Source organism: Coregonus clupeaformis, chromosome 17, assembly GCF_020615455.1.
Source record: "Coregonus clupeaformis isolate EN_2021a chromosome 17, ASM2061545v1, whole genome shotgun sequence".
Lineage (NCBI taxonomy): Eukaryota > Metazoa > Chordata > Actinopteri > Salmoniformes > Salmonidae > Coregonus > Coregonus clupeaformis.
This window is the reverse complement of record NC_059208.1, coordinates 23,789,068-23,810,622: the sequence shown is the minus strand read 5'-3', so window position 1 is coordinate 23,810,622 and position 21,555 is coordinate 23,789,068. Positions and strand designations below refer to the sequence as shown.

The 21,555-nt window shown below is 41.6% G+C and overlaps 2 protein-coding genes across 3 annotated transcripts in view; one reads left to right on the top strand and one right to left on the bottom strand.

The window, feature by feature from the left end:
* Window positions 1-3,067: 3,067 nt before the first annotated feature.
* On the bottom strand, window positions 3,068-4,693 carry LOC121585465 (transmembrane protein 158-like). The gene has a single exon (XM_041901810.2). It carries the CDS (start codon window positions 4,281-4,283, stop codon window positions 3,588-3,590), a length of 696 nt encoding a protein of 231 aa, XP_041757744.1. The 5' UTR covers window positions 4,284-4,693; the 3' UTR covers window positions 3,068-3,587.
* Window positions 4,694-15,999: 11,306 nt separating this feature from the next.
* LOC121586024 (probable leucine--tRNA ligase, mitochondrial) overlaps window positions 16,000-21,555 on the top strand; it is a 43,244-nt gene continuing 37,688 nt past the window's right edge. The window contains exons 1-3 of one of the 2 annotated variants that reach the window (XM_041902443.1): window positions 16,000-16,137; window positions 16,462-16,505; window positions 20,833-21,093. In XM_041902443.1, coding sequence (XP_041758377.1) covers window positions 16,491-16,505; window positions 20,833-21,093 — 276 coding nt within the window. In that variant the 5' untranslated portion in view covers window positions 16,000-16,137; window positions 16,462-16,490. The remainder of the gene's footprint in view (window positions 16,138-16,461; window positions 16,506-20,832; window positions 21,094-21,555) is intronic. The other variant, XM_041902442.1, reaches the window with a different exon arrangement.

Below are 21,555 nucleotides of genomic sequence, written 5' to 3'. Positions count from 1 at the left end.
ATAAATAGGTCTCCTCACCTCTGTATTATGTAAAACAAATACATTTTATTTATGTATTTATTTATTTATTTATTCATTCATGTAATCTCATACAAATGAATACAAATAGGTTATCAGCTTAGTTTTAATTGTGTTATATAGTTAAATCTAACATTATAAACAATATTAAACAATATCACAGAGGGGTTGCCTATACGTCAAAATAAATTCAGGTAGGCCTATGACATTTATGCATTTATTATTGACAAGATCTACCCACCACTTATTACAGCACACTTTTTAATTCAAGTTCATGAGAAAAACTATAATTTCTCTACATAAACACTACAAATAGCGGGCCTCAGTGGTGAGTGTAGTGGAGGGTATGTGCAGGTTTACACTGTATACCCACTTATTTTTTTGTGGGCATTGCGTATACTTCTTAATCCCCACAATGCATAGGCTATAAAAGTAGTGTAGTGGAGGTATACGCTGTATCAATTAATAAGGCTGATGGAACAGATCAGAATGTTTAGCTTAAAATGTTGATAAACTATTATTTGTTCACATTTTAGATGCAGCAATGGGCACACGGCGGTAGGCCAACACAGGAATGTTCCAAAATGCAATTAGCAGGAAAACACCATTCTAAAATGCACACCGCACGTGAGCGGTTTCATTGACAGAACTTGAAATATCCATTAGAAATGTAGATAGCGGGGAGATCTAAAGATGCAACAACCATCATTGGTTGCTAATATGAGTAGGATAATGCCTTTGGCTGCTAGACAATTAAACAAAGTTTAAAGAAAACCAGTAGAACAGGAGAACGCAAATGAGGAAGTCTTTATAAAATAATTGCCTCCATGTTTCTATGGTGGGATATTGGCTATAGGCTACTTTGAAGCAATGGTAAGACATGCCTCATAATATGAAGTAAACCGTCCAGGTTTCAAACAATTAAGGAACAGGACAAATATAGCGATGCTAATGATAGGCCTAACTGTCTTCTGGCTTTCCCAGAAACCTTCTCAATTTAATGTTAACTAGCTACAAAGTAGCCTGTGCCTACATGGCATAATGATATCATGATTATTTGCATTAATCCAGTGGCCATTTGTCTTGCAAACTCCATCTCATGTGCTACAGAAACACCACTAACGAAACAACAGTGCTAGGTGCCTGCACACTTAAATTAAAGGGTAAATACACAAACATGGTTTTATCTTAGATATTTCCCAGACCTCAAAAGTGGTCTCCTGATGTGGTTTAAGCATTGTTATGGACTTAGAACATCCAATTTTTTTGTTTTTCTATAAAACAAAGTGTGACTTTGAGAGTGAAAATCTGAAGAAAAACTAAATATAACCTTTATTTTCTGACTCAGTTGACAGCCTAATGTATCTGTTTCAATAGTATACCTACTATTAGCCTACTTGCACAGTACAGCTTGGGTTGGCCTGACTGTGAAAGACCAATATAGGATTGATAATTTTAGGTAATACAGAATGTACACTACCGTTCAAAAGTTTGGGTCACTTAAAATGTTTTTTTGTCCATTAAAATAACATCAAATTGATCAGAAATACAGGGTAGACATTGTTAATGTTGTAAATGGCTATTGTAGCTGGAAACGGCTGATTTTTTAATGGAATATCTACGTAGGCATACAGAGGCCCATTATCAGCAACCATCAGTCCTGCGTTCCAATGGCACGTTGTGTTTGCTAATCCAAGTTTATCGTTTTAAAAAGCTAATTGATCATTAGAAAACCCTTTTGCAATTATGTTAGCACAGCTGAAAACTGTTGTGCTGATTAAAGAAGCAATAAAACTGCCCTTCTTGAGACTAGTTGAGTATCTGGAGCATCAGCAATTGTGGGTTCGATTACAGGCTCAAAATGGCCAGAAACAAATAACTTTCTTCTGAAACTCGTCAGTCTATTCTTGTTCTGAGAAAAAAAAGCTATTCCATGCGAGAAATTGCCAAGAAACTGAAGATCTCGAACAACACTGTGTACTACTCCCTTCACAGAACAGCGCAAACTGGCTCTAACCAGAATAGAAAGAGGAGTGGGAGGCCCTGGTGCACAACTGAGCAAGAGGACAAATACATTAGAGTGTCTAGTTTGAGAAACAGACGCCTCACAGGTCCTCAATTGGCAGCTTCATTAAATATTACCCGCAAAACACCAGTCTCAACGTCAACAGTGAAGAGGCGACTCCGGGATGCTGACCTTCTAGGCAGAGTTGCAAAGAAAAAGCCATATCTCAGACTGGCCAATAAAAATAAAATATTAAAATGGGCAAAAGAACACAGACACTGGACAGAGAAAGATTGGAAAAAAGTGTTATGGACAGACGAATCGAAGTTTGAGGTGTTCGGATCACAAAGAACATTTGTGAGACGCAGACCAAATGAAAAAGATGCTGGAGGAGTGCTTGATGCCATCTGTCAAGCATGGTGGAGGCAATGTGACGGTCTGGGGGTGCTTTGGTGGTGGTAAAGTGGGAGATTTGTACAGGGTAAAAGGGATCTTGAAGAAGGAAGGCTATCACTCCATTTTGCAACACCATGCCATACCCTGTGGACAGCGCATGATTGGAGCCAATTTCCTCTAACAGGACAATGACCCAAAGCACAGCTCCAAACTATGCAATAACTATTTAGGGAAGAAGCAGTCAGCTGGTATTCTGTCTATAATGGAATGGCCAGCACAGTCACCGGATCTCAACCCTATTGAGCTGTTGTGGGAGCAGCTTGACCGTATGGTACGTTAGAAGTGCCCATCAAGCCAATCCAACTTGTGGGAAGTGCTTCAGGAAGCATGGGGTGAAATCTCTTCAGATTACCTCAACAAATTGACAGCTAGAATGCCAAAGGTCTGCAAGGCTGTAATTGCTTCAAATTGAGGATTATTTGACAAAAGCAAAGTTTGAAGGACACAATTATTATTTCAATTAAAAATCATTCTTTCTAACCTTGTCATGACCACATTTCGTATGCAGTTGCTATATTTCCTATTCAAACTCATTTCATGTATGTTTTCATGAAAAAAGTCGCTCTGGATAAGAGCGTCTGCTAAATGACTAAAATGTAAATGTAAAACAAGGACTTTTCTAAGTGACCCCAAACTTTTGAAAGGTAGTGTATGTCACTGTTTCTCGTATATTTTTTCACACAGGGCACCTTTCCTTCGCCGGGTGGGCTGTTTGGGAATTTTTTTGCAAAATTAGAGTATACCCACTTCTTCAGGCACCACTACACCACTGACAGGCCTATAGGCAATAATCCTACAAAGATTTAAAACCATACAAACACTGTTTACAGTGAAATGTTGTTAACACACTCTACATATGCACCTATTCTATAGCCAATGTAATACATAGGCTAGATTTACAATAACACAGCCTACCTTTAAAACTATTGGTCTTCTTATAAATAGGAAATAGCCCAAAACCATAAATACACTCTTTCATTCTAAACAGTAAAATTGGAAACGGACATTCTTTGATATGGGTAGAATGTGAAAAAAAAGTTGAAATATGTCTTCTACAATATTTTTAGCCTATTGGCTTGGGGGCTTATCTCCAGAATTTGATAATTCTTTATCTCGGCCGTCTCTGTTCCATTCCGTTGGGCAAAAATCCTGCAATGATAGGCACCGGCCATATGAGGGCAGCAACACTCCACACTATTATCACTAGAGTCATGAAACAAGCCACTAGAGTTGACTCGATGGGTTTACGGTTCAATCTCCAACTTTTGTCCCCATTTAGTTCGTCAAGGCTGAAGTCAACACAGCAGAAATTGATTGGATCCCCCGTCTGCTGAACCTTTGACTTGCCGAATCGCCGGTATCGTGACATGCCACATCCAACACACAATCTAAACTCCTGCTGGCCGCCGGTGACTCCGAGGTGTTCGATGAGAACAGGTGAGATGGCTCTGTTGATAGCAGCAGAGAAAAAAGCCCTTCCATGGTTATTGGCGGTATATATAAACACATCGCACTGGAAACCGAAGTTGCTGTCCCAACGAGCCACCAGCGAGGTGGGGAAAAGTCTCTGCACGCTGACGTTGCACTGTGGCAACGGCTGTAACGAAGTGTCTGACGACGAGGCTTCGCTCTCCTCCACCGATCTCTTCGAGTAGCGCACGTCCACCTCCAAGTTGGCCAAGAATCTGTTGGTGGAGTTGATGGGGGGTAACAGGAGGTCCTCGTCGCTCCAGCCGTGGCACCGCTGGAGTAGTCCGGCTACGGTGGTCAGGGCCAGCAGAAAACTCGGGGAGTTGCTCAGCATGGCATTGGGTGCGTCGCTCCTACTCGCATGATGTTCAGTGGGGATGCAAGTAAACTGATGAGGCGTGTCCGTCGTTAATAAAATACAGAAAACGGCCGTCTCCAGCGCTTACACAATCATCCATAGTGTGCATCTTCCGTTGCCCCAGAGGACAGTTGGAAACGTCAGATGCCCGTCACACGCGCTGTGCTCGCCCCCTCCCTCGAGTTGGTTCCCAAAGTATCTGGCTTTTTGCCAAACTGCTACTGGGCGCTACTTTGCAAGAGATTGGCGGTGGTGTGCTGCGAGGACCCTGATGCTCCCTCTCTCTCAGGTGTGTGAAGAAGGAAAGGAGGAGTAGCCCTATCTGGGAACATGCACTGCAACCTTCGCGCCTCTCTTCACGTAATGCGTGCGCGGCTTCAGGATCAGGGTGGGTGGAAGATGCTGTGCGCAAATACAAGGCATTCCCCCTCCTCTTCCTCCCTCCCTGAAGAAAATCTCCAACCCTGGGATGGATAAGTTATTGCGTAATGTTTGATTGTGTCAAAACATATTACCCTTATTGCTTTCTATTTGGCCAACTGAGTCCCTAGGCCTGTAATATGAATTGTGATGGGGGAAAATACAATTCACAAAGGCTCCTTATGACTCAAATGTTGACTTTGTCAAAAGAGTTCAATTTTGCTATTCGGATTCGAGATTCAGCACCATTGAAGCGGACAGCAACCCATGAATTCCACAGTTCAGCACCGCTGGACAATGGACTGGGAGAATTCCACCCCAGGGTGACGTTTCCCCTAGGTACAGACCTAGGATCAGCTTCCCCTCCCCAACCCAGTTGGTGGGAAAAATGCTAAACTGACCCAGGATCAGCGTCAAGAGCCAACTTGTCTTCGCCCTACTCCAAGAAGCCCTACAAATCGGAAGGCCTTACTAAGAAGAAGGCCTGAAGGTGGAAGGCTCCCCATGCTAGACTGTTCAGCCATATTTAAAACAATAAACCTATATTATAGTAAATAATAGAGAATACATCTGCAAATAAACAAAAATAGACCTCTCCATTGTTTGTTTTAAATCCCAGCCACACCATCAGTGATTCCTGGCTTGTCGCTACCTCTTCCTTTCTATGAGAAGGTAGGCTCATTCAATAGAATCAGTCAATCCATTGATTATCCTCAAATGCCTCTTCAGGGTGAGTCTGTGTGCAGACCAATTGATGGTAATTACACAAGCATAAGATGGCAGTGAAATCTCCCTTAAGATGCCAGGAGCAAGACGTATCAAATCGAAGCAGGTGCCGGAAATGAATTGCCTTAATGGGAATTAATCAAGTTAGATGCTCTCTCTTTATGATAATAGATTTAGTCTTAATTATTTATATTTCAGCCCCAGTCAGACTGCTTAGAGTGCATGTTTAGATGTGTTACCACCACCACCACCAACAGACTCAATAATGCCAAGTGTTGGGATCAGTTTGTGACAGACAGCTGTTATGGAGGCACATTACTGGCACATTCTACTGGGACATGTAGCTATGGGTAGCCAGGCACATCAGTAAACATCTGTCTCTCTCTATAAGCATAGGTAGGGCACCTTGTGAGTGTGACTCAGCTGTTCTGTGACACATAGGATTGCTCCCTGAGTGTATTTGATGTTGGAAAGTACACCGAACCTCAATGTGTTAGGAACACCTCCATTTTGTGAGTGGGGAAACCTGATTGAATTACAGCCACATTAAGGGGGGACAGCTGGCTGCAGTATTGGCAGGGCTTTTATTTTACTAGCACACCTGTTCTATTTTGGCATGTGACAATGTCCGAAACCTCCCCTCTGCCACGATGTAGGCTATTGTTCTGTTCTGTGTCTCCTGGTTTTGTACAGACCTGATTAGATTACGCTCACACACACAGCTGTGTCACAGAGTTCAATGGAAAATGTCCCCTGGACGTCTATATCCCATGTCTGGCTTGAAGCCTGGCTGAAGAGAAGAAAACACATCCTGACGGCTTGTCTTGTTGCAGATGACAGTTTCAAAACAGAGATAATTTACCCCACAAAACACTTTATAATTTAGACCACAGGTATGCATAAATCACATTCATTGCAGGGTCAAATAAACTAAAAATGATTGTTACGAATTCCCTGCCGGTGACTGTTATCAGCACCTCACAACTCTAAGCTCCACACTCCACCCCCCATCCCCCACGACCGGAGCCTGAGAGTCTAGGGCAGGCCTGGGCAACTCCAGTCCTCGGGGGCTTGATTGGTGTAACACTTTTGCCCCATCCCTATCAAACACAGCTGATTTAAACTAATTGCATTTTTAACTGAAGATCATGATTAGTTGATTATTGGAGTCAGGTGTGTTAGCTGGGGCTGGGGCAAAAGTGTGACACTAATCAGGCCCCCGAGGACTGGAATTGCCCAGGCCTGGTCTAGGGGGTAACATAAACCTGCCTTTCAAACTCTCTCCGACCTGTGTGACCTGTGCCCTGATAGATTTCTAGGGAGGTTACTAGGGGGCCAGATATCTGCCCATCCTCTTGACTCTGCAGGTCACACAATACTTGCAGTCTCCCTCAAGATTTGCACAAATATGAAAAGATAGATGGTATCATCATAAAACAATATCAATTTAGATCATACAAGGGACAAACCTTTCCTTAAATTGAGGAGATCTTGAAATGTTTCAGTTAAGTGCCTGCACCTGCTGTCCTTTCAAATTCAAATCCAAATGTTTCAATTGGGCAGTTAAGTTCCTGCAAGAACCCCCACCAACTAAGGAGGTTCCTCGATTAACCCCACCTCCTATGGGGTTCTTGGAATAACCTTTTGGGGGCAATTTTCAGTGCCAAGAACCCTAATATTCTTCAAGGAACTTTCAGGATCTTAGAAGAACCCCTGTTGAACCCCTAATTGTTAGAGTGTATGCATTTGTGCCCTGGTGTATTCATTCGGTATGTGTGTATTCATTACCACTGTTTCTGTCCATTACAGAACTACTACACTCTTTGAAAAAAAAGCTGCTATCTAGAACCTTATCCCCACAAGATAACCCTTTGAAGAACCATTTTTGGTTCTACATGGAACCCAAAACAGTTCTACCTAGAACCAAAAAGGGTTCTACCTGGAATCAAAAAGGTTATCCTATGGGGATAGCCGAAGAACCCTTTTGGAACCCTTTTTTCTAAGAGTGTACCATTCCACTATCTTTCCCACTTTATATCCCCATGTACATTCCCATGTGCATCCCCATATTAATCTGCCTCAGTGTGTTTAAATAAAGTTCCTGTGTGTTAACTCTTGGGCTGCTTTATTCCCCTCTAACCGGGGGCGATGTCAGTGAGTCACAAACCAGTAAAGTACGTAGAGCCAGGTCGCTTTCTTTCAGTGATATACACTAATGTCATATGGGATATTCCTTATTCTAACTTTCCTTTCATGTTTAAGCCAGAAAACCCCTATCAACGTGAGAGCCATTTTTAAAAGATAAGAGCCAGGCCTTACAGGGTTAACCGTCACAAGGGTCATCAACTTGGAGAGGGAAAAAGGGTGAACAATAATGACACAGTTTCTTTTATGTTTGTTCTGGAATATGTATGATACTTGTATGAATTATATTTCCCTTTGAGCTGCTAGAATGGTTTAATTTGCTGTGAAGGACTGCCTCCACCCTTTTGATGTGAGCACCAGCTGAAATAAAAGACAGGTCGCCTCTGGACTCAATTTGCACCTGAAAACACCTCTCCTCCTCTATTCCTCCCCTGTTGTTTATTAAGGCCTATTCTGTTCTGTCTTTTCCTCGAAAACTCCCACACACACTCCTCCCCCAATACACACACACTCCTCCCCCAATACACACACACACACTGCTTGACACACTGATCGACACAAACAAATACAGAGACACTGACACACAAACTCGCCCACACATTCCCTAGTACTGGCCCCCTCCAAATATCAAATATGCTCCAGACAGACAATGTGCCCGTCGAATGGAGCGAAAATGTAAATTACTTTCTTGTTCATTAATTATGCTATAAAAATGTAAATTGCTTCAGCGCCAAAAATGCTAATAGACAGAGATAAAAGTCTCTCTTGTGCCAAAGGAGAATGTATAAAAGATTCATTTTCTCAAAATGTATCTCTTTTTTTACCGGGCACCTTGCTAAAAAAGAGACCTGATCGTGGCTTCTGGTCTGTCCTCCATCCACTCTCACTGTGCAGGAGCAGACAGGCACTATTACTCTGTAATATAGGTTCACACAGACAACCTGTTTAATTAGATATTGGCTATTGGACAAATTTGTCTCCACATCCTCCATGCTCTCACTCCTTTTGTGGATCTGAGCCTTGTGACTGAGTCCCTTGATTCTTCTTACTTCCGCTGTTCCTTTTCATTCCAACAATGGCAAGTCCCCTGACCCATCACCATGGTAACCAGCTGACCTTTACTTATTGGTTGAGATGAGGGACAATTTAGAAGTGGAGAGATTTAGAGAGGAATAATATTATTAATGTCCATCTGATTCCATCTTTAGGAGAAACTTGAAAAGTGCCTCTGGGTAGGATGTGTGTTCAGGTTAGGGTTTATGTTAGTTTCTATAGCTACTTGCATGGCTGGTGCATTGTCTTACATCAGATAGCATGTCGATTCCATCTGCACCGATTGAGGGACGAGCGTCGTGGAGGAGTGATGCCATTTGACGTGAGACAATGTGGCTGGTGTGGTTGTGTGTGTACTCATACAGTGAATGAGAGGTTTGATATGACTACATTTGTACATGCCTTAAAAAACGACAACAACAATATAAATGAGGGACGGACACACAAACACACACACACACACAGACACTCTAAGACATACATTATTTTGTTGTTGTTGTTGTTGTATTGTTTGTATATCAATGTATTTTACATTTGTGTGACTGTTTTGTTACTTTTTGTGTTTTTTGTGGACCCCAGGAACAATAGCTGCTGCCCCTGCGAAAACTAATGGGGATTCAAATAAACAAATCAAATCAAATGGATTACAATATAGAGTGAGTGTTGGACAGGTGGACTTAAATGCCCCCAACATATACCTTGATTGTGGTGAGTAACAAAATGTTTCGGGGTACACACATTTTTCCCTCCCCCTACCCCCAGTGTCTGTGAGACTGCAGAGGGATCCATAGGAGAGAGGAGCACTAATTAGTAGCGTTAATTACCGAGGAGTCCCGTTTGGAGCCGGGCGGGATGGTGGGCGGAGGAAGGAAGGAAGCGTTGTGTTGTTATGTACTGTATGTGGAAGTGCTCATCTCTCTCACAGGAAGGAGAACTATCAGCCTTGATGAGGCAAAGCAACACAGTGTATTAGACACACACCATCAAAACACTGATTTAAAACAAGACGATGTGAATCTGAACTCCCATGTCGACCTGTTATAATGGCACTGAGTAAGATCAGAGGAATGATACGAACTATAATGTCTGTGTGTTTCTTAATAAGGCCTCTCAGGAGATTCAGTGGTTGTTGAAGGCTAGATGGATTACTATGGGGCAATATAGTTTGTGGTAAATTATGGATTTGATTAGAAACTTCTCATGTATTGGCACGTGATGTATAGGCACTAGTACCAAACTACTTTTTCGTTCAGTTTTGTATCTGAGTTTATTGTTATGCAGTTTCTTCCTACAGTACTATGATGGCTTGTCAGAATGCATACCACTGTTAGTGAAAAGTAAGAAACTGTATAACAACGCTTCTGAGAAGTAATCGTTCTCAAAATAGAACTGATCTTGCTGTTCCACCTGACGAATAAGAACACCAGGGTCATAGTTACCAGGGTCACACTTGCTTGAAAACCAAGGGAAATGTTACAGTTGACACGGTAATGAGTTTGGATGTCGGTGTCCCTGACGTTTCTATGGTCTCTAACTAACAATTCTACTCTTTCTGCCTTTCAGAACCCTTCGTCTTCACCATACCACCGTGTTCCTCTTTTTGTCTCCTCTGTGAAAATATCAATGAAGGACACAGACAGTGCACGGCCAGCACCTGCTGAGGGGCCGTCAATGTGAAATAGGCCCTGGAAATAACATCACACTTATCAGACCCTCTGAACAATGATCACAGGCAGAGGCTGATCAGGCCCTTCCTCATTGGACCCTGGGAGCCAAGATGGTGTGAGATTGCTTCTCACCGTGGCTGACATGGACGTGAATCACACGACCGTCCCCCAAAAGGTCACCTTTGACAGATGGGGACAGACCAGCCCCCCACCACCACCTTTCACCCACCACACCACCGCATCCTCTCCTCTACCCAGTCACACAGAGGAGGAACGTTCTCTCTCCGATGCGGTGTGATCGTTTGTCATCTGGTTCTGTGCATGTGTGTGAATGTGTGTGAACTGTAATCTCCCTCCTTTCGGTCGTGGACTTTACTTCTGCTTGCAGAATAGATTACATTAGTTTGAAAACAGGCACCAGAGAAAGTGTTTGAACTGACATTCAAAGGCAAAGAGGGAGCTGATCAAAGCTGTCAGTCATTAGCTCATCCCAGAGTAATTATGGGTGAATAGATGGCTGTGTTATTTTACAATATTGATTTGTGAGCTATTACTAAATTGCAAATTAAAGAAGTGGAATCATGTAATAATTGTGAAACTAAGATGGAGAGAATGAGAGAAAAATTAATTAAGGGTAAAAGAGAGTCTTATCCCAACCACTGAGTCACTTACCCTGTGTGCCTCCTCCAAACCAAAAACAACCTTCCAACAACCACAATAAAAGGACATTCCTGGTTCATTGCAGCCATTGAAATAACCCACAGTCCTCCTGTTTTGATCTCATATAACCTCCCACACTGTTAAAATGAACTAAGGCGATGTTTCACATCCACCTTCTCACATGAATACCAGTGATGAAGGCCCACTTTACACATGTTACCTCTGCTATAATTTACATAGCCCTAAACATTTTGATTGTAACATTATTTATAATCTCACAATGGGCCTGGCAACTGTAGCCTATAATAAGTCCCAAAGTCTACCCTAGGAAAAATATTCATTTCCCAGTCTTTAAAATGTTAAATCAAAATATTGACTGAAAATTAGCAATCAATATTTATGCTATAAACCAATTAGAAATGTAAAACCATTTGATTGAATGAGAGACAGTCTAACAAAACATTATTGTTGTGTTTTGATGCTGCCTTTTACATGCACTGAAACACCAAAAAGTGTTTTCACAACATTCTCTTAGAAACACAATTATTCAGATTGAAGAACCACTTTGGGTGTTTCAGGGTACTTCCATTCTGTTTTGAAATACATTCAGTGTATCATAACACTTACATTGGGTTTACATTCAAACACCCTCCAAACACCAGATCTCAGTGCACTACTCCTTATGATTTTACTACACAATGATGGTGTTTTGAGTCTTTCTATTTTAACAGTACAGAGTCCAGGAAGATAAATCCCTTGCCCACACAGAGAACTCCTTCACATTGTGATGTGAACTCCCAGGCTGTTTCACCTTGTGTCTTTAGCTAAGGGGCTGTATTGAACCAAAACATCAAAGCACATCAATGGAGATTGACTTTAGGATTAGTGACCCTCAGACAAACCCATCCTATTCTCAATATTCTAAATACAATCCATTGTCTATTTACACAACTCATAGGCAATCCTGTTATAGTTTCATCACAATCCTCCAATAGGCCTTGTTTATTTTATTTTCAGATCCCATGATAGAATAATTTTCAATCCACCTTGAATCGAAGAGCCCTCAGGAGACTTTTGACCTTCATGAATGTATCAAGTACATACAGTGGCTTGCGAAAGTATTCACCCCCCTTGGCATTTTTCCTATTTTGTTGCCTTACAACCTGGAATTAAAATGGATTTTTGGGGGGTTTGTATCATTTGATTTACATAACATGCCTACCACTTTGAATATGCAAAATATTTTTTTTGTGAAACAAACAAGAAATAATACAAAAAAACAGAAAACTTGAGCCTGCATAAGCTTGGCACATCTAGCCACTGGGATTTTTGCCCAATCTTCAAGGCAAAACTGCTCCAGCTGTTCCGCTGGTATACAGCAATCTTTAAGTCATACCACAGATTCTCAATTGGATTGAGGTCTGGGCTTTGACAATGCCATTCCAAGAGATTTAATTGTTTCCCCTTAAACCACTCAAGTGTTGCTTTAGCAGTATGCGTAGGGTCATTGTCCTGCTGGAAGGTGAACCTCCATCCCAGTCTCAAATCTCTGGAAGACTGAAACAGGTTTCCCTCAAGAATTTCCCTGTATTTAGCGCCTTCCATCATTCCTTCAATTCTGACCAGTTTCCCAGTCCCTGCCAATGAAAAACATCCCCACAGCATGATGCTGCCACCACCATGCTACATTTTATATTTTAGTCATTTAGCAGACGCTCTTATCCAGAGCAACTTACATCGACAGATTTTTCATCTAGTCGGCTCGGGGATTAGAACCAGCGACCTTTCGGTTACTGGCACAACGCTCTTACCCACTAAGCTACCTGCCGCCCGTGCTTCACTGTGGGGATGGTGTTCTCGGGGTGATGAGAGGTGTTGGGTTTGCGCCAGACCTAGCGTTTTCCTTGATGGCCAAAAAGCTCAATTTTAGTCTCATCTGACCAGAGTACCTTCTTCCATATGTTTGCGGAGTCTCCCACATGCCTTTTGGTGAACACCAAACGTGTTTGCTTATTTTTTTCTTCAAGCAATGGCTTTTTTCTGGCCACTCTTCCGTAAAGCCCAGCTCTGTGGAGTGTACGGCTTAAAGTGGGCCTATGGACAGATACTCCAATCTCCGCTGTGGAGATTTGCAGCTCCTTCAGGGTTATCTTTAGTCTCTTTGTTGCCTCTCTGATTAATGCCCTCCTTGCCTGGTCTGTGAGTTTTGGTGGGCGGCCCTCTCTTGGCAGGTTTGTTGTGGTGCCATATTCTTTCAATTTTTTAATAATGGATTTAATGGTGCTCCTGAGTGGCGCAGTGGTCTAAGGCACTGCATCGCAGTGCTAACTGTGCCACTAGAGATCCTGGTTCGAATCCAGGCTCTGTCGCAGCCGGCCGTGACCGGGAGACTCATGGGCGGCACACAATTGGCCCAGCGTCGTCCAGGGTAGGGGAGGGAATGGCCGGCAGGGATGCAGCTCAGTTGATAGAGCATGGTGTTTGCAACACCAGGGTTGTGGGTTCATTTCCAACGGGGGGCCAGTATAAAAAAAATCTGCTAAATGACTAAAATGTAAATGTTCAAAGTTTCGGATATTTTTTTATAACCCAACCCTGATCTGTACTTCTCCACAACTTTGACCCTGACCTGTTTGGAGAGCTCCTTGGTCTTCATGATGCGGCATGCTTGGTGGTGCCCCTTGCTTAGTGGTGTTGCAGACTCTGGGGCCTTTCAGAACAGGTGTATATATACTGAGATCATTTGACACAGATCATGTAACACTTAGATTGCACACAGGTGGACTTTATTAACTAATTATGTGACTTCTGAAGGTAATTGGTTGCACCAGATCTTATTTAGGGGCTTCATAGCAAAGGGGGTGAATACATATGCACGCACCACTTTTCAGTAATTTATTTTTTAGAATTGTTTTGAAACAAGTTATTTTTTTTCATTTCACTTCACCAATTTGGACTATTTTGTGTATGTCCAATTTCATGAAATCCAAATAAAAATCTATTAAAATTGCAGGTTGTAATGCAACGAAATAGGAAAAATGGCAAGCGGGATGAATACTTTTGCAAGGTACTGTAAGTACTGTGCGTATGTGCCCACTGTCCTGTTCGTTCATTCATTCATCAGTGATCAGCTGAATGAAGATTATTCTTTAAAAGGGCAGTAGGAGGAAACTCTGTCTAAATACTGTCAAAAACCCATTTCCTTCTTCCATCCATTTCAAGGGACGTGGTCCGCTTGATTCTGATATACAACGTGAAAGGAGAGCGGCCACGGCACCCCTGGTTTAATTTAGCACACTGACGTCAGATTATGGATAGTACAGAGCCTTTCGGTTCTGTGTTGTTTCTCTGCCGTTCACTATCCCCCCAACCCCACCACACCACACCTCCACCACCCACCCACCCGTCTCCATCTTTTACTTATTTTTCCCTTTTTCTGTGTTCCTTCCCTCTGTCTGCGAGTCAGTCAGATCAAAGGTGCATGCTCAGGGGATCTCTCATAGAGAAATGCCTCTGATTAGATGAGGCATCCTCCTCCACATTGGATCTATCTCCTCTGTAATGGAGATGGAGTGCATGGAAACACTCTAGTCTGTACTCTGTCCAGTCATCATATTACCATGGAAGTCGACATCAAAGAGGCACGTGCTACTGCAAGACATAACAGAAGGTCTTTCAGTTTTTGTTTAGTAGTTAGTGATTTTGTATATTTCCCTCTGTAACAAGTTTAAGGAGAGCCTTTGTGTGTGTGTGTGTGTGTGTGTGTGTGTGAGTGCGTGTGTGTTTGTTGGTTCGCCTAACTCCCCGTTCCACAAATCGAAATCCTTTAACTGAAAACAATCTGGTGTGGAGATTAAAGGGTTGCTAAGGTAACCAGCAGAACCGTCTCATGCCTGCCAGCCATTGCAATTAATAAAATAAAGCAAACGCTGGTAGTCTAAAGTTTGAACTTTTAACATGTACAGCTCAATATTTAGCTATTAGATCCAAGTAATTTATGAGAACAATAACTTATGTGTAGCCTAAAGTCAACAATTTCCATTTATTGACACCAAATACTCCATAACCTATGTAATACAGACTCACTGAATGTAATACAGACTCACTGAATTAGAAGACAGAAGTTGGGGTTGACTACACAGTATATCTTGGTCATTGCTGACTGGTACTGTCAATGTGATTATGTATTTCTTTCAGTAAGTGCCTGAGGATATCATCATGCAACAACACAGGTTGACAATGTGGGCAGAAACCATGTCATTTGAGAATGCAACTGCAAGCTTTTCCATTTGAGATCACAACTATGGGAAAGATTGCATCAAGGCAACACTGAGAATGCCTAGACTGAATTTGTATCAGTGGGTATGGTATCTGTTATGACGTTGAAACAGAGAAAAGTTTTGCTGTTTGAAAGACATTCACAGCACATTGTGACAACAATGAACAAACGAGAAGTAGAGCTGACTGTGCAACTAGGACAGGCTGACCTTGAGAAAATAGTCTCACTCCTATCCCATTCAACTTCATCCGAAGCTTGAAATATACTTTTCTATTTCTTAGTATACAAAATGCTTACATTTGCATTTACATTCATCCGTCATGTTTGATTGGTTTCAGTTAACAAATTGTTTTCATTTTGGGGATAATGACAAGATGTCTTGTCAGGTAGGCACACAAAGGAACTCAGATGAACTCACATGCCTGCCTGCATGCACACACACACACACACACACACACACACACACATACACAGTCACACACAAAATAAATATATGAGCATAGCTGCAGAGAGAGTTAGCCACACACTGTAAGATAGATCCCCTAACTCACCTGGTTGCCTATACAGCTGAGTTGTGGAACAGACCCGACCAGTTTTGGATGACTGTTGGGTATAAAATCAAGTCTAGGGTCCCGCAAAAGTGTGCCACACAGATGACATGTAACATGCTACACACACGCTCTGTTACGCTGTTCTAAGAGGAAGCTGTCAATAAAGCTTTTAAAAACAAACATGGCGGCGCACATTGAGGAGGTGTGAGCCATGACAACAGGGTGAATACAACGACTTTACGTGCACAATAACATTTTGAATCGGATATAGATAATGGATCATGATAAAAGCCATATCGCTTAACGTAAGGATTTGGAAATTGAACACAGTGAGTAACTTCAAACCCTGTGATCAAAGCTACTTTTTCACTGACGTTCAACATGCAACATCTAGCTTACAAATGTCACTAGCTAGCTAATGTGGCTGTCATTTCAAGAATTGATAGCTCGAGTCGCGTTCTAACTAGCTAGCTATTTTTCTTATTAACGGTATTCGTGATTCATTTGTTGAATAACTAACAAGCACATAAAACTAGTATATTACACAAATTCTCATGTATTTGGATAAGAGCGTCTGCTAAATGACTTAAATGTAAATGTATTTACCCTGTGAACTTGGAACAACGTGATTTGCATCGCCTGAATCTTTCAAGGTGCATGCAAGGCTCTCCATGGTAAAGATATGGCATTCACAAGGGTCAGTGTAACCATATAAACATCTTATCCTCTATCTCTCTCTCCTACACGCACTCGCATATGCACAGACACAACCTTGTGTATGTCTCTTTATCTCTCTTTCTCTCTATATATCTCTCTCTCTGCTCTAGCTGGAGGATAGTGTATTTGTGGCATTGCACTGATGTCCCATAGAGACTATAGAGTAGCTAGGCTACAGCAGAGCAGATGTCTCCATCTATGGTTTGAGTGGGTGTTTGAGGAGAATAAATGCTGCTGGCTGATGAGCGAGTGACACTTGCTCTACAGTCTGCACACAATCATCATGTCAAATGTTTCAATATTATTAACTTGGTCGTGCATGAAAGATACTAACATATAGTGTTCATGCATGTAGTGATTTTTTGTGAGTTGTTTGTCATATTTGGAGGTACTTAACATTTAGCTGAATTTCTCAAAGATTGATAGCTTATGTAAAACCAACTCCTTCAAGTTATCCATGTCAGTAGGCTTACAAATTCATTGAGTGTGTCAATGTGTCACCTTCTGTATGGATATGGACGTGCTAACAACCACTAGGCTATAGGCTCTTTAGAGAGGTTCCCAGGCAGTCCCTCCATAGGCACACCTCATCAGCTCAGGGATACAACCTAGCCTACTGTATAGAGTGAAAACCGATGGCAGTCTTGCAATGATGATTTAGTGACCAGGAAAATACCCCTTTTTTTTTACTAGAGACAATTGCAAGGGGCAATTGTAGGTTGACACGTCTGACCCACTTGTGTTACCAAGGGCCTTGACTTATATGCTGTGTGGGATGGAACACTTCTTGGGAAATATTTTCATGATGTGTCATGTCAGCAGCATCTGTGTCACTCAAGTGTCTATGTGTGAGTGTGTCCTCTGTTGCCAAGGTTGCTATGTTATTATAATAATATAGGGTAAATCCATTTGAATTCAATCCCTTTTTGACAGCTTCCCTTTTGATTTAAACAAAACTATCTATACTTGTTTGCCCGGCATGGAAGAAGTGGATAGAAAGTAGGGTTGGGCGGTATCAAGATTGTCATATCGTCCTTCTCTCACCCCGGGATATCCATTTGCTTACAGTACCAGTCAAAAGTTTGGACACACCTACTCATTCCAGGGTTTTTCTTTATTTTTTACAATTTACTACATTGTAGAATAATAGTGAACACATCAAAACTATTAAATAACACATGGAATCATATAGTAACCAAAAAAATGGAATGCATTTCAATTAACAGGTGTGTCTTCTTAAAAGTTAATTTGTGGAATTTCTTTCCTTCTTAATGCGTTTGAGCCAATCAGTTGTGTTGTGACAAGGTAGGCGGGGTATACAGAAGCTATCCCTATTTGGTAAAAGACCAAGTCCATATTATGGCAAGAACAGCTCAAATAAGCAAAGAGAAACAGCAGTCCATCATTACTTTTTAAGACATGAAGGTCAGTCAATATGGGGAAAAAAAGCACTTTGAAAGTTTCTTAAAGTGCAGTCGCAAAAACCATCAAGCGCTGTGATGAAACTGGCTCTCATGAGGACCGCCACAGGAAAGGAAGACCCAGAGTTACCTCTGCTGCAGAGGATAAGTTCATTAGAGTTACCAGCCTCAGACATTGCAGCCCAAATAAATGCTTCACAGAGTTCAAGTCACAGATAAATCTCAACATCAACTGTTCAGAGGGGACTGTGTGAATCAGTCCTTAATGGTTGAATTGCTGCAAAGAAACCATTACTAAAGGACACCAATAATAAGAAGAAACCTGCCTGTGCCAAGAAACACGAGCAATGGACATTAGACCGGTGGAAAGTTGTCCTTTGGTCTGGAGTCCAAATTTGAGATTTTTGGTTCCAACCGCCGTGTCTTTGTGAGATGATCTCCGCATGTGTAGTTCCCACCGTAAAGCATGGAGGAGGTGGTGTTATGGTGTGGGGGTTGCTTTGCTGGTGACACTGTCTGGGATTTATTTAGAATTCAAGGCACACTTAACCAGCATGGCTACCACAGCATTCTGCAGCGATATGTCATCCCATCTGGTTTGGGCTTAGTGGGACTATCATTTGTTTTTCAACAGGACAATGACCCAACACACCTCCAGGCTGTGTAAGGGATATTTTACCAAGAAGGAGAGTGATGGAGTGCTGCATCAGATGACCTGGCCTCCACAATCCCCCGACCTCAACCCAATTGGGATGATTTGGGATGAGTCGGACCGCAGAGTGAAGGAAAAGCAGCCAACAAGTGCTCAGCATATGTGGGAACTCCTTCAAGACTGTTGGAAAAGCATTCCAGGTTAAGCTGGTTGAGAGAATGCCAAGAGTGTGCAAAGCTGTCATTAAGGCAAAGGGTGGCTATTTGAAGAATCTCAAATATAAAATATATTTTGATTTGTTTAACACTTTTTTATTTACTACATGATTCCATATGTGTTATTTCATAGTTTTGATGTCTTCACTATTATTCTACAATGTAGAAAATATAAAAAATATAGAAAAACCCTTGAATGAGTAGGTGTGTCCAAACTTTTGACTTTTAGGATGTGAATGCCAAAACATTCAGGAGATAAAGGTGCTCAAAATGACCCATTTTGCCTACCCCGCCATACCATGAGACATCTGTGTTTTCATCACTGGAAAAGATAAACGGTTGGGTTTAATATAATGTAAAAGCTTACAGACTGTGTTGTCAAACTATTTGATTAATTATTTGAAAATAATGTTTGAATAAAAATGGTCATTTTTTAAACTTTTAACGTCAATTATAAAAAAAAACACCTAAACTCAGATGTAAAAAAAATTGAATTGCATATGTTGAAGCTTAGACCCTATTTCACACCATCTGAGGTTTTTGTGTTCTTCTTTTGAATTTAATTTGTATATTTTTTGGGGGGTAGATCAGCTTTAATATTGCAGATTGTAACTTCCATCAATGTAATTGTCTGCATCACTTCCAATCTCCCATATATTCTTTTTTTCTCGCAAATAAATATATATATATTTTTGTGTTCTTCTTGCCATCGGTTGAGATACAACATGTTCTAGAATACAGGGTGGGTGTGATTTCAATCATATAAATAGTATTCATAGAATGGACCTATCCCTTCAGACCACTGCAATCTGGCTGGTACACCATTAACATTTTAAATAGAATAAAAATGTTAACATCTAATTACTACCACAAAGATGACTGCCAGTCCACCCACCGTCAAATGTCAACTTAAATGGTCATGGCTATTCTGTTATCTATATTTCTATGATTTCAATAGGTTTTTTGTTGTTGTTGTTTTTTTTGTCATTTAGCAGACGCTCTTATCCAGAGCGACTTACAGTTAGTGAGTGCATACATGTTTGTTTTTTTCATACTGGCCCCCCGTGGGAAACGAACCCACAACCCTGGCGTTGCAAGCGCCATGCTCTACCAACTGAGCTACACGGGGCCCCAATCCTATGGAGGATTGACAGTATAATATAAAACAACTGATATTCCCATTCAAGTCAACGGTCTCTGATGTGTGGACCTTCAACCATCTTTGTGGTACCATTTGAACGTTTAAAATAGATTTATACCCATTTTAGCACATGTATCAGCCAAAACATGACACCCACCCCTGTATTCAAGAGAGTGTTGTCTCAACCGAGGGCGGGCACAACAAAAAACCTAAGATGATGTAAAATAGGGTCTAAGCTACAACATATGCGAATATAAAATAATAAAATAAATTAAATAAATCCCAGACATTATAAAATAGTTTGACAACCCTGTTTGTAAGCTTTTAAATGATATCAATCTCGTTGATCTTTTACAGTGATGTAGACATAGATTTCTCATGGTATGGTGGGGTATGCAAAATTGGTCAACTTTGAGCACCTTTATCTCAGGAATGTTTTTGCATTCAGTTACAAAAAGTCACTTTCTGAGTACTTTTACAATGGGCAAATATGTATGGAAGATTTCGTGTAAATCAAAAGGAGTGCTGTTAAAAAGTGATTGAATTCAAATGGATTTACCCTATAATGTCTTTGGTTATCTTGGTGACTGTGTTTGTGTGTGTGTGTGCGTACGATGTGTATGTGTGTGCCTTTTTTCAGTTTTGCCTTATGTGATCTGATGTCTTCAGGTGTTATTGAACATCTATTACTGTGTTAATGAACAGGTATTACTCACCAACTATTGTTAACCAGAATCAAACTCCAGACTGATATTTTCATCCTGTTCCTAGCAGCCTATTTTCCTTAAGAATGGGGATGAGCTGACTGAGGCTTTGGCTGCTGTCTTTTCTTGTGAGCAGAGCCCTGACTAATAGAACTGTGTCCTTGTGTTGCCTAGGTGACAGAGCCATGCAGATGGCAGCGTACAGAGTGGCTCTCTGCCAGGTTGGGGTTGGGCAGACCCAGGTCCAGGGCTGACCGTGCCCTCATGGCCCCCCTGCCCCACCTCCTCTCCCCCTGCCCCAGAGCCGGGGCTCGGACCCTGTTCAGCGAGACAGGGGTCTGGGACAGGGACTATAAAGCAGACACCAGACGCAGGGTGGAGCAGTGGTGGCACCCCCGTATCATGGAGCAGTGGCAGAGGGATACGCTGGAGGAGGTGAGATGGCAGAAATTCTTAAATTCTCTCTTTGCTTTCTGTTGGCCCTTAGTAGAGACTTCTGGGAAAGATTGTCAGATGAATATTTTAAAACACCCCTGGCTTTATTTCCAATTATAATCTAGCCTAATATTAAACCATACTCTGGTAATTAAGCATCCTTCAGAATAACCATATTCATCATGTGGCATTAGTACCTGGGCCTATTGCTATGTTTATATGTGTGCGTCTGTCTGGTTGAACCCTGTTTAGTGTTCCCTTTGGGAGGCCTTCTGGTTTGCGTAAACTCTAAAACATTCACTAAATCATTCACTTACTGTCTAATATTCTTGACTCATAGGCGTAATATGCTTAGTAATGAAGTAACCTATTCACAGTCTCCTGTTTGTCCGTCTCTGTTTTTGATTACTGTTGTCACAACCATCAACATTCCTCCAAGGCAAATAGCACTGTAGATGGCCC

Coding starts and splice junctions, on each gene's coding strand:
- LOC121585465 (XM_041901810.2), bottom strand. CDS start 4,283: ATGCTGAGCAACTCCCCGAGTTTTCTGCTGGCCCTGACCACCGTAGCC.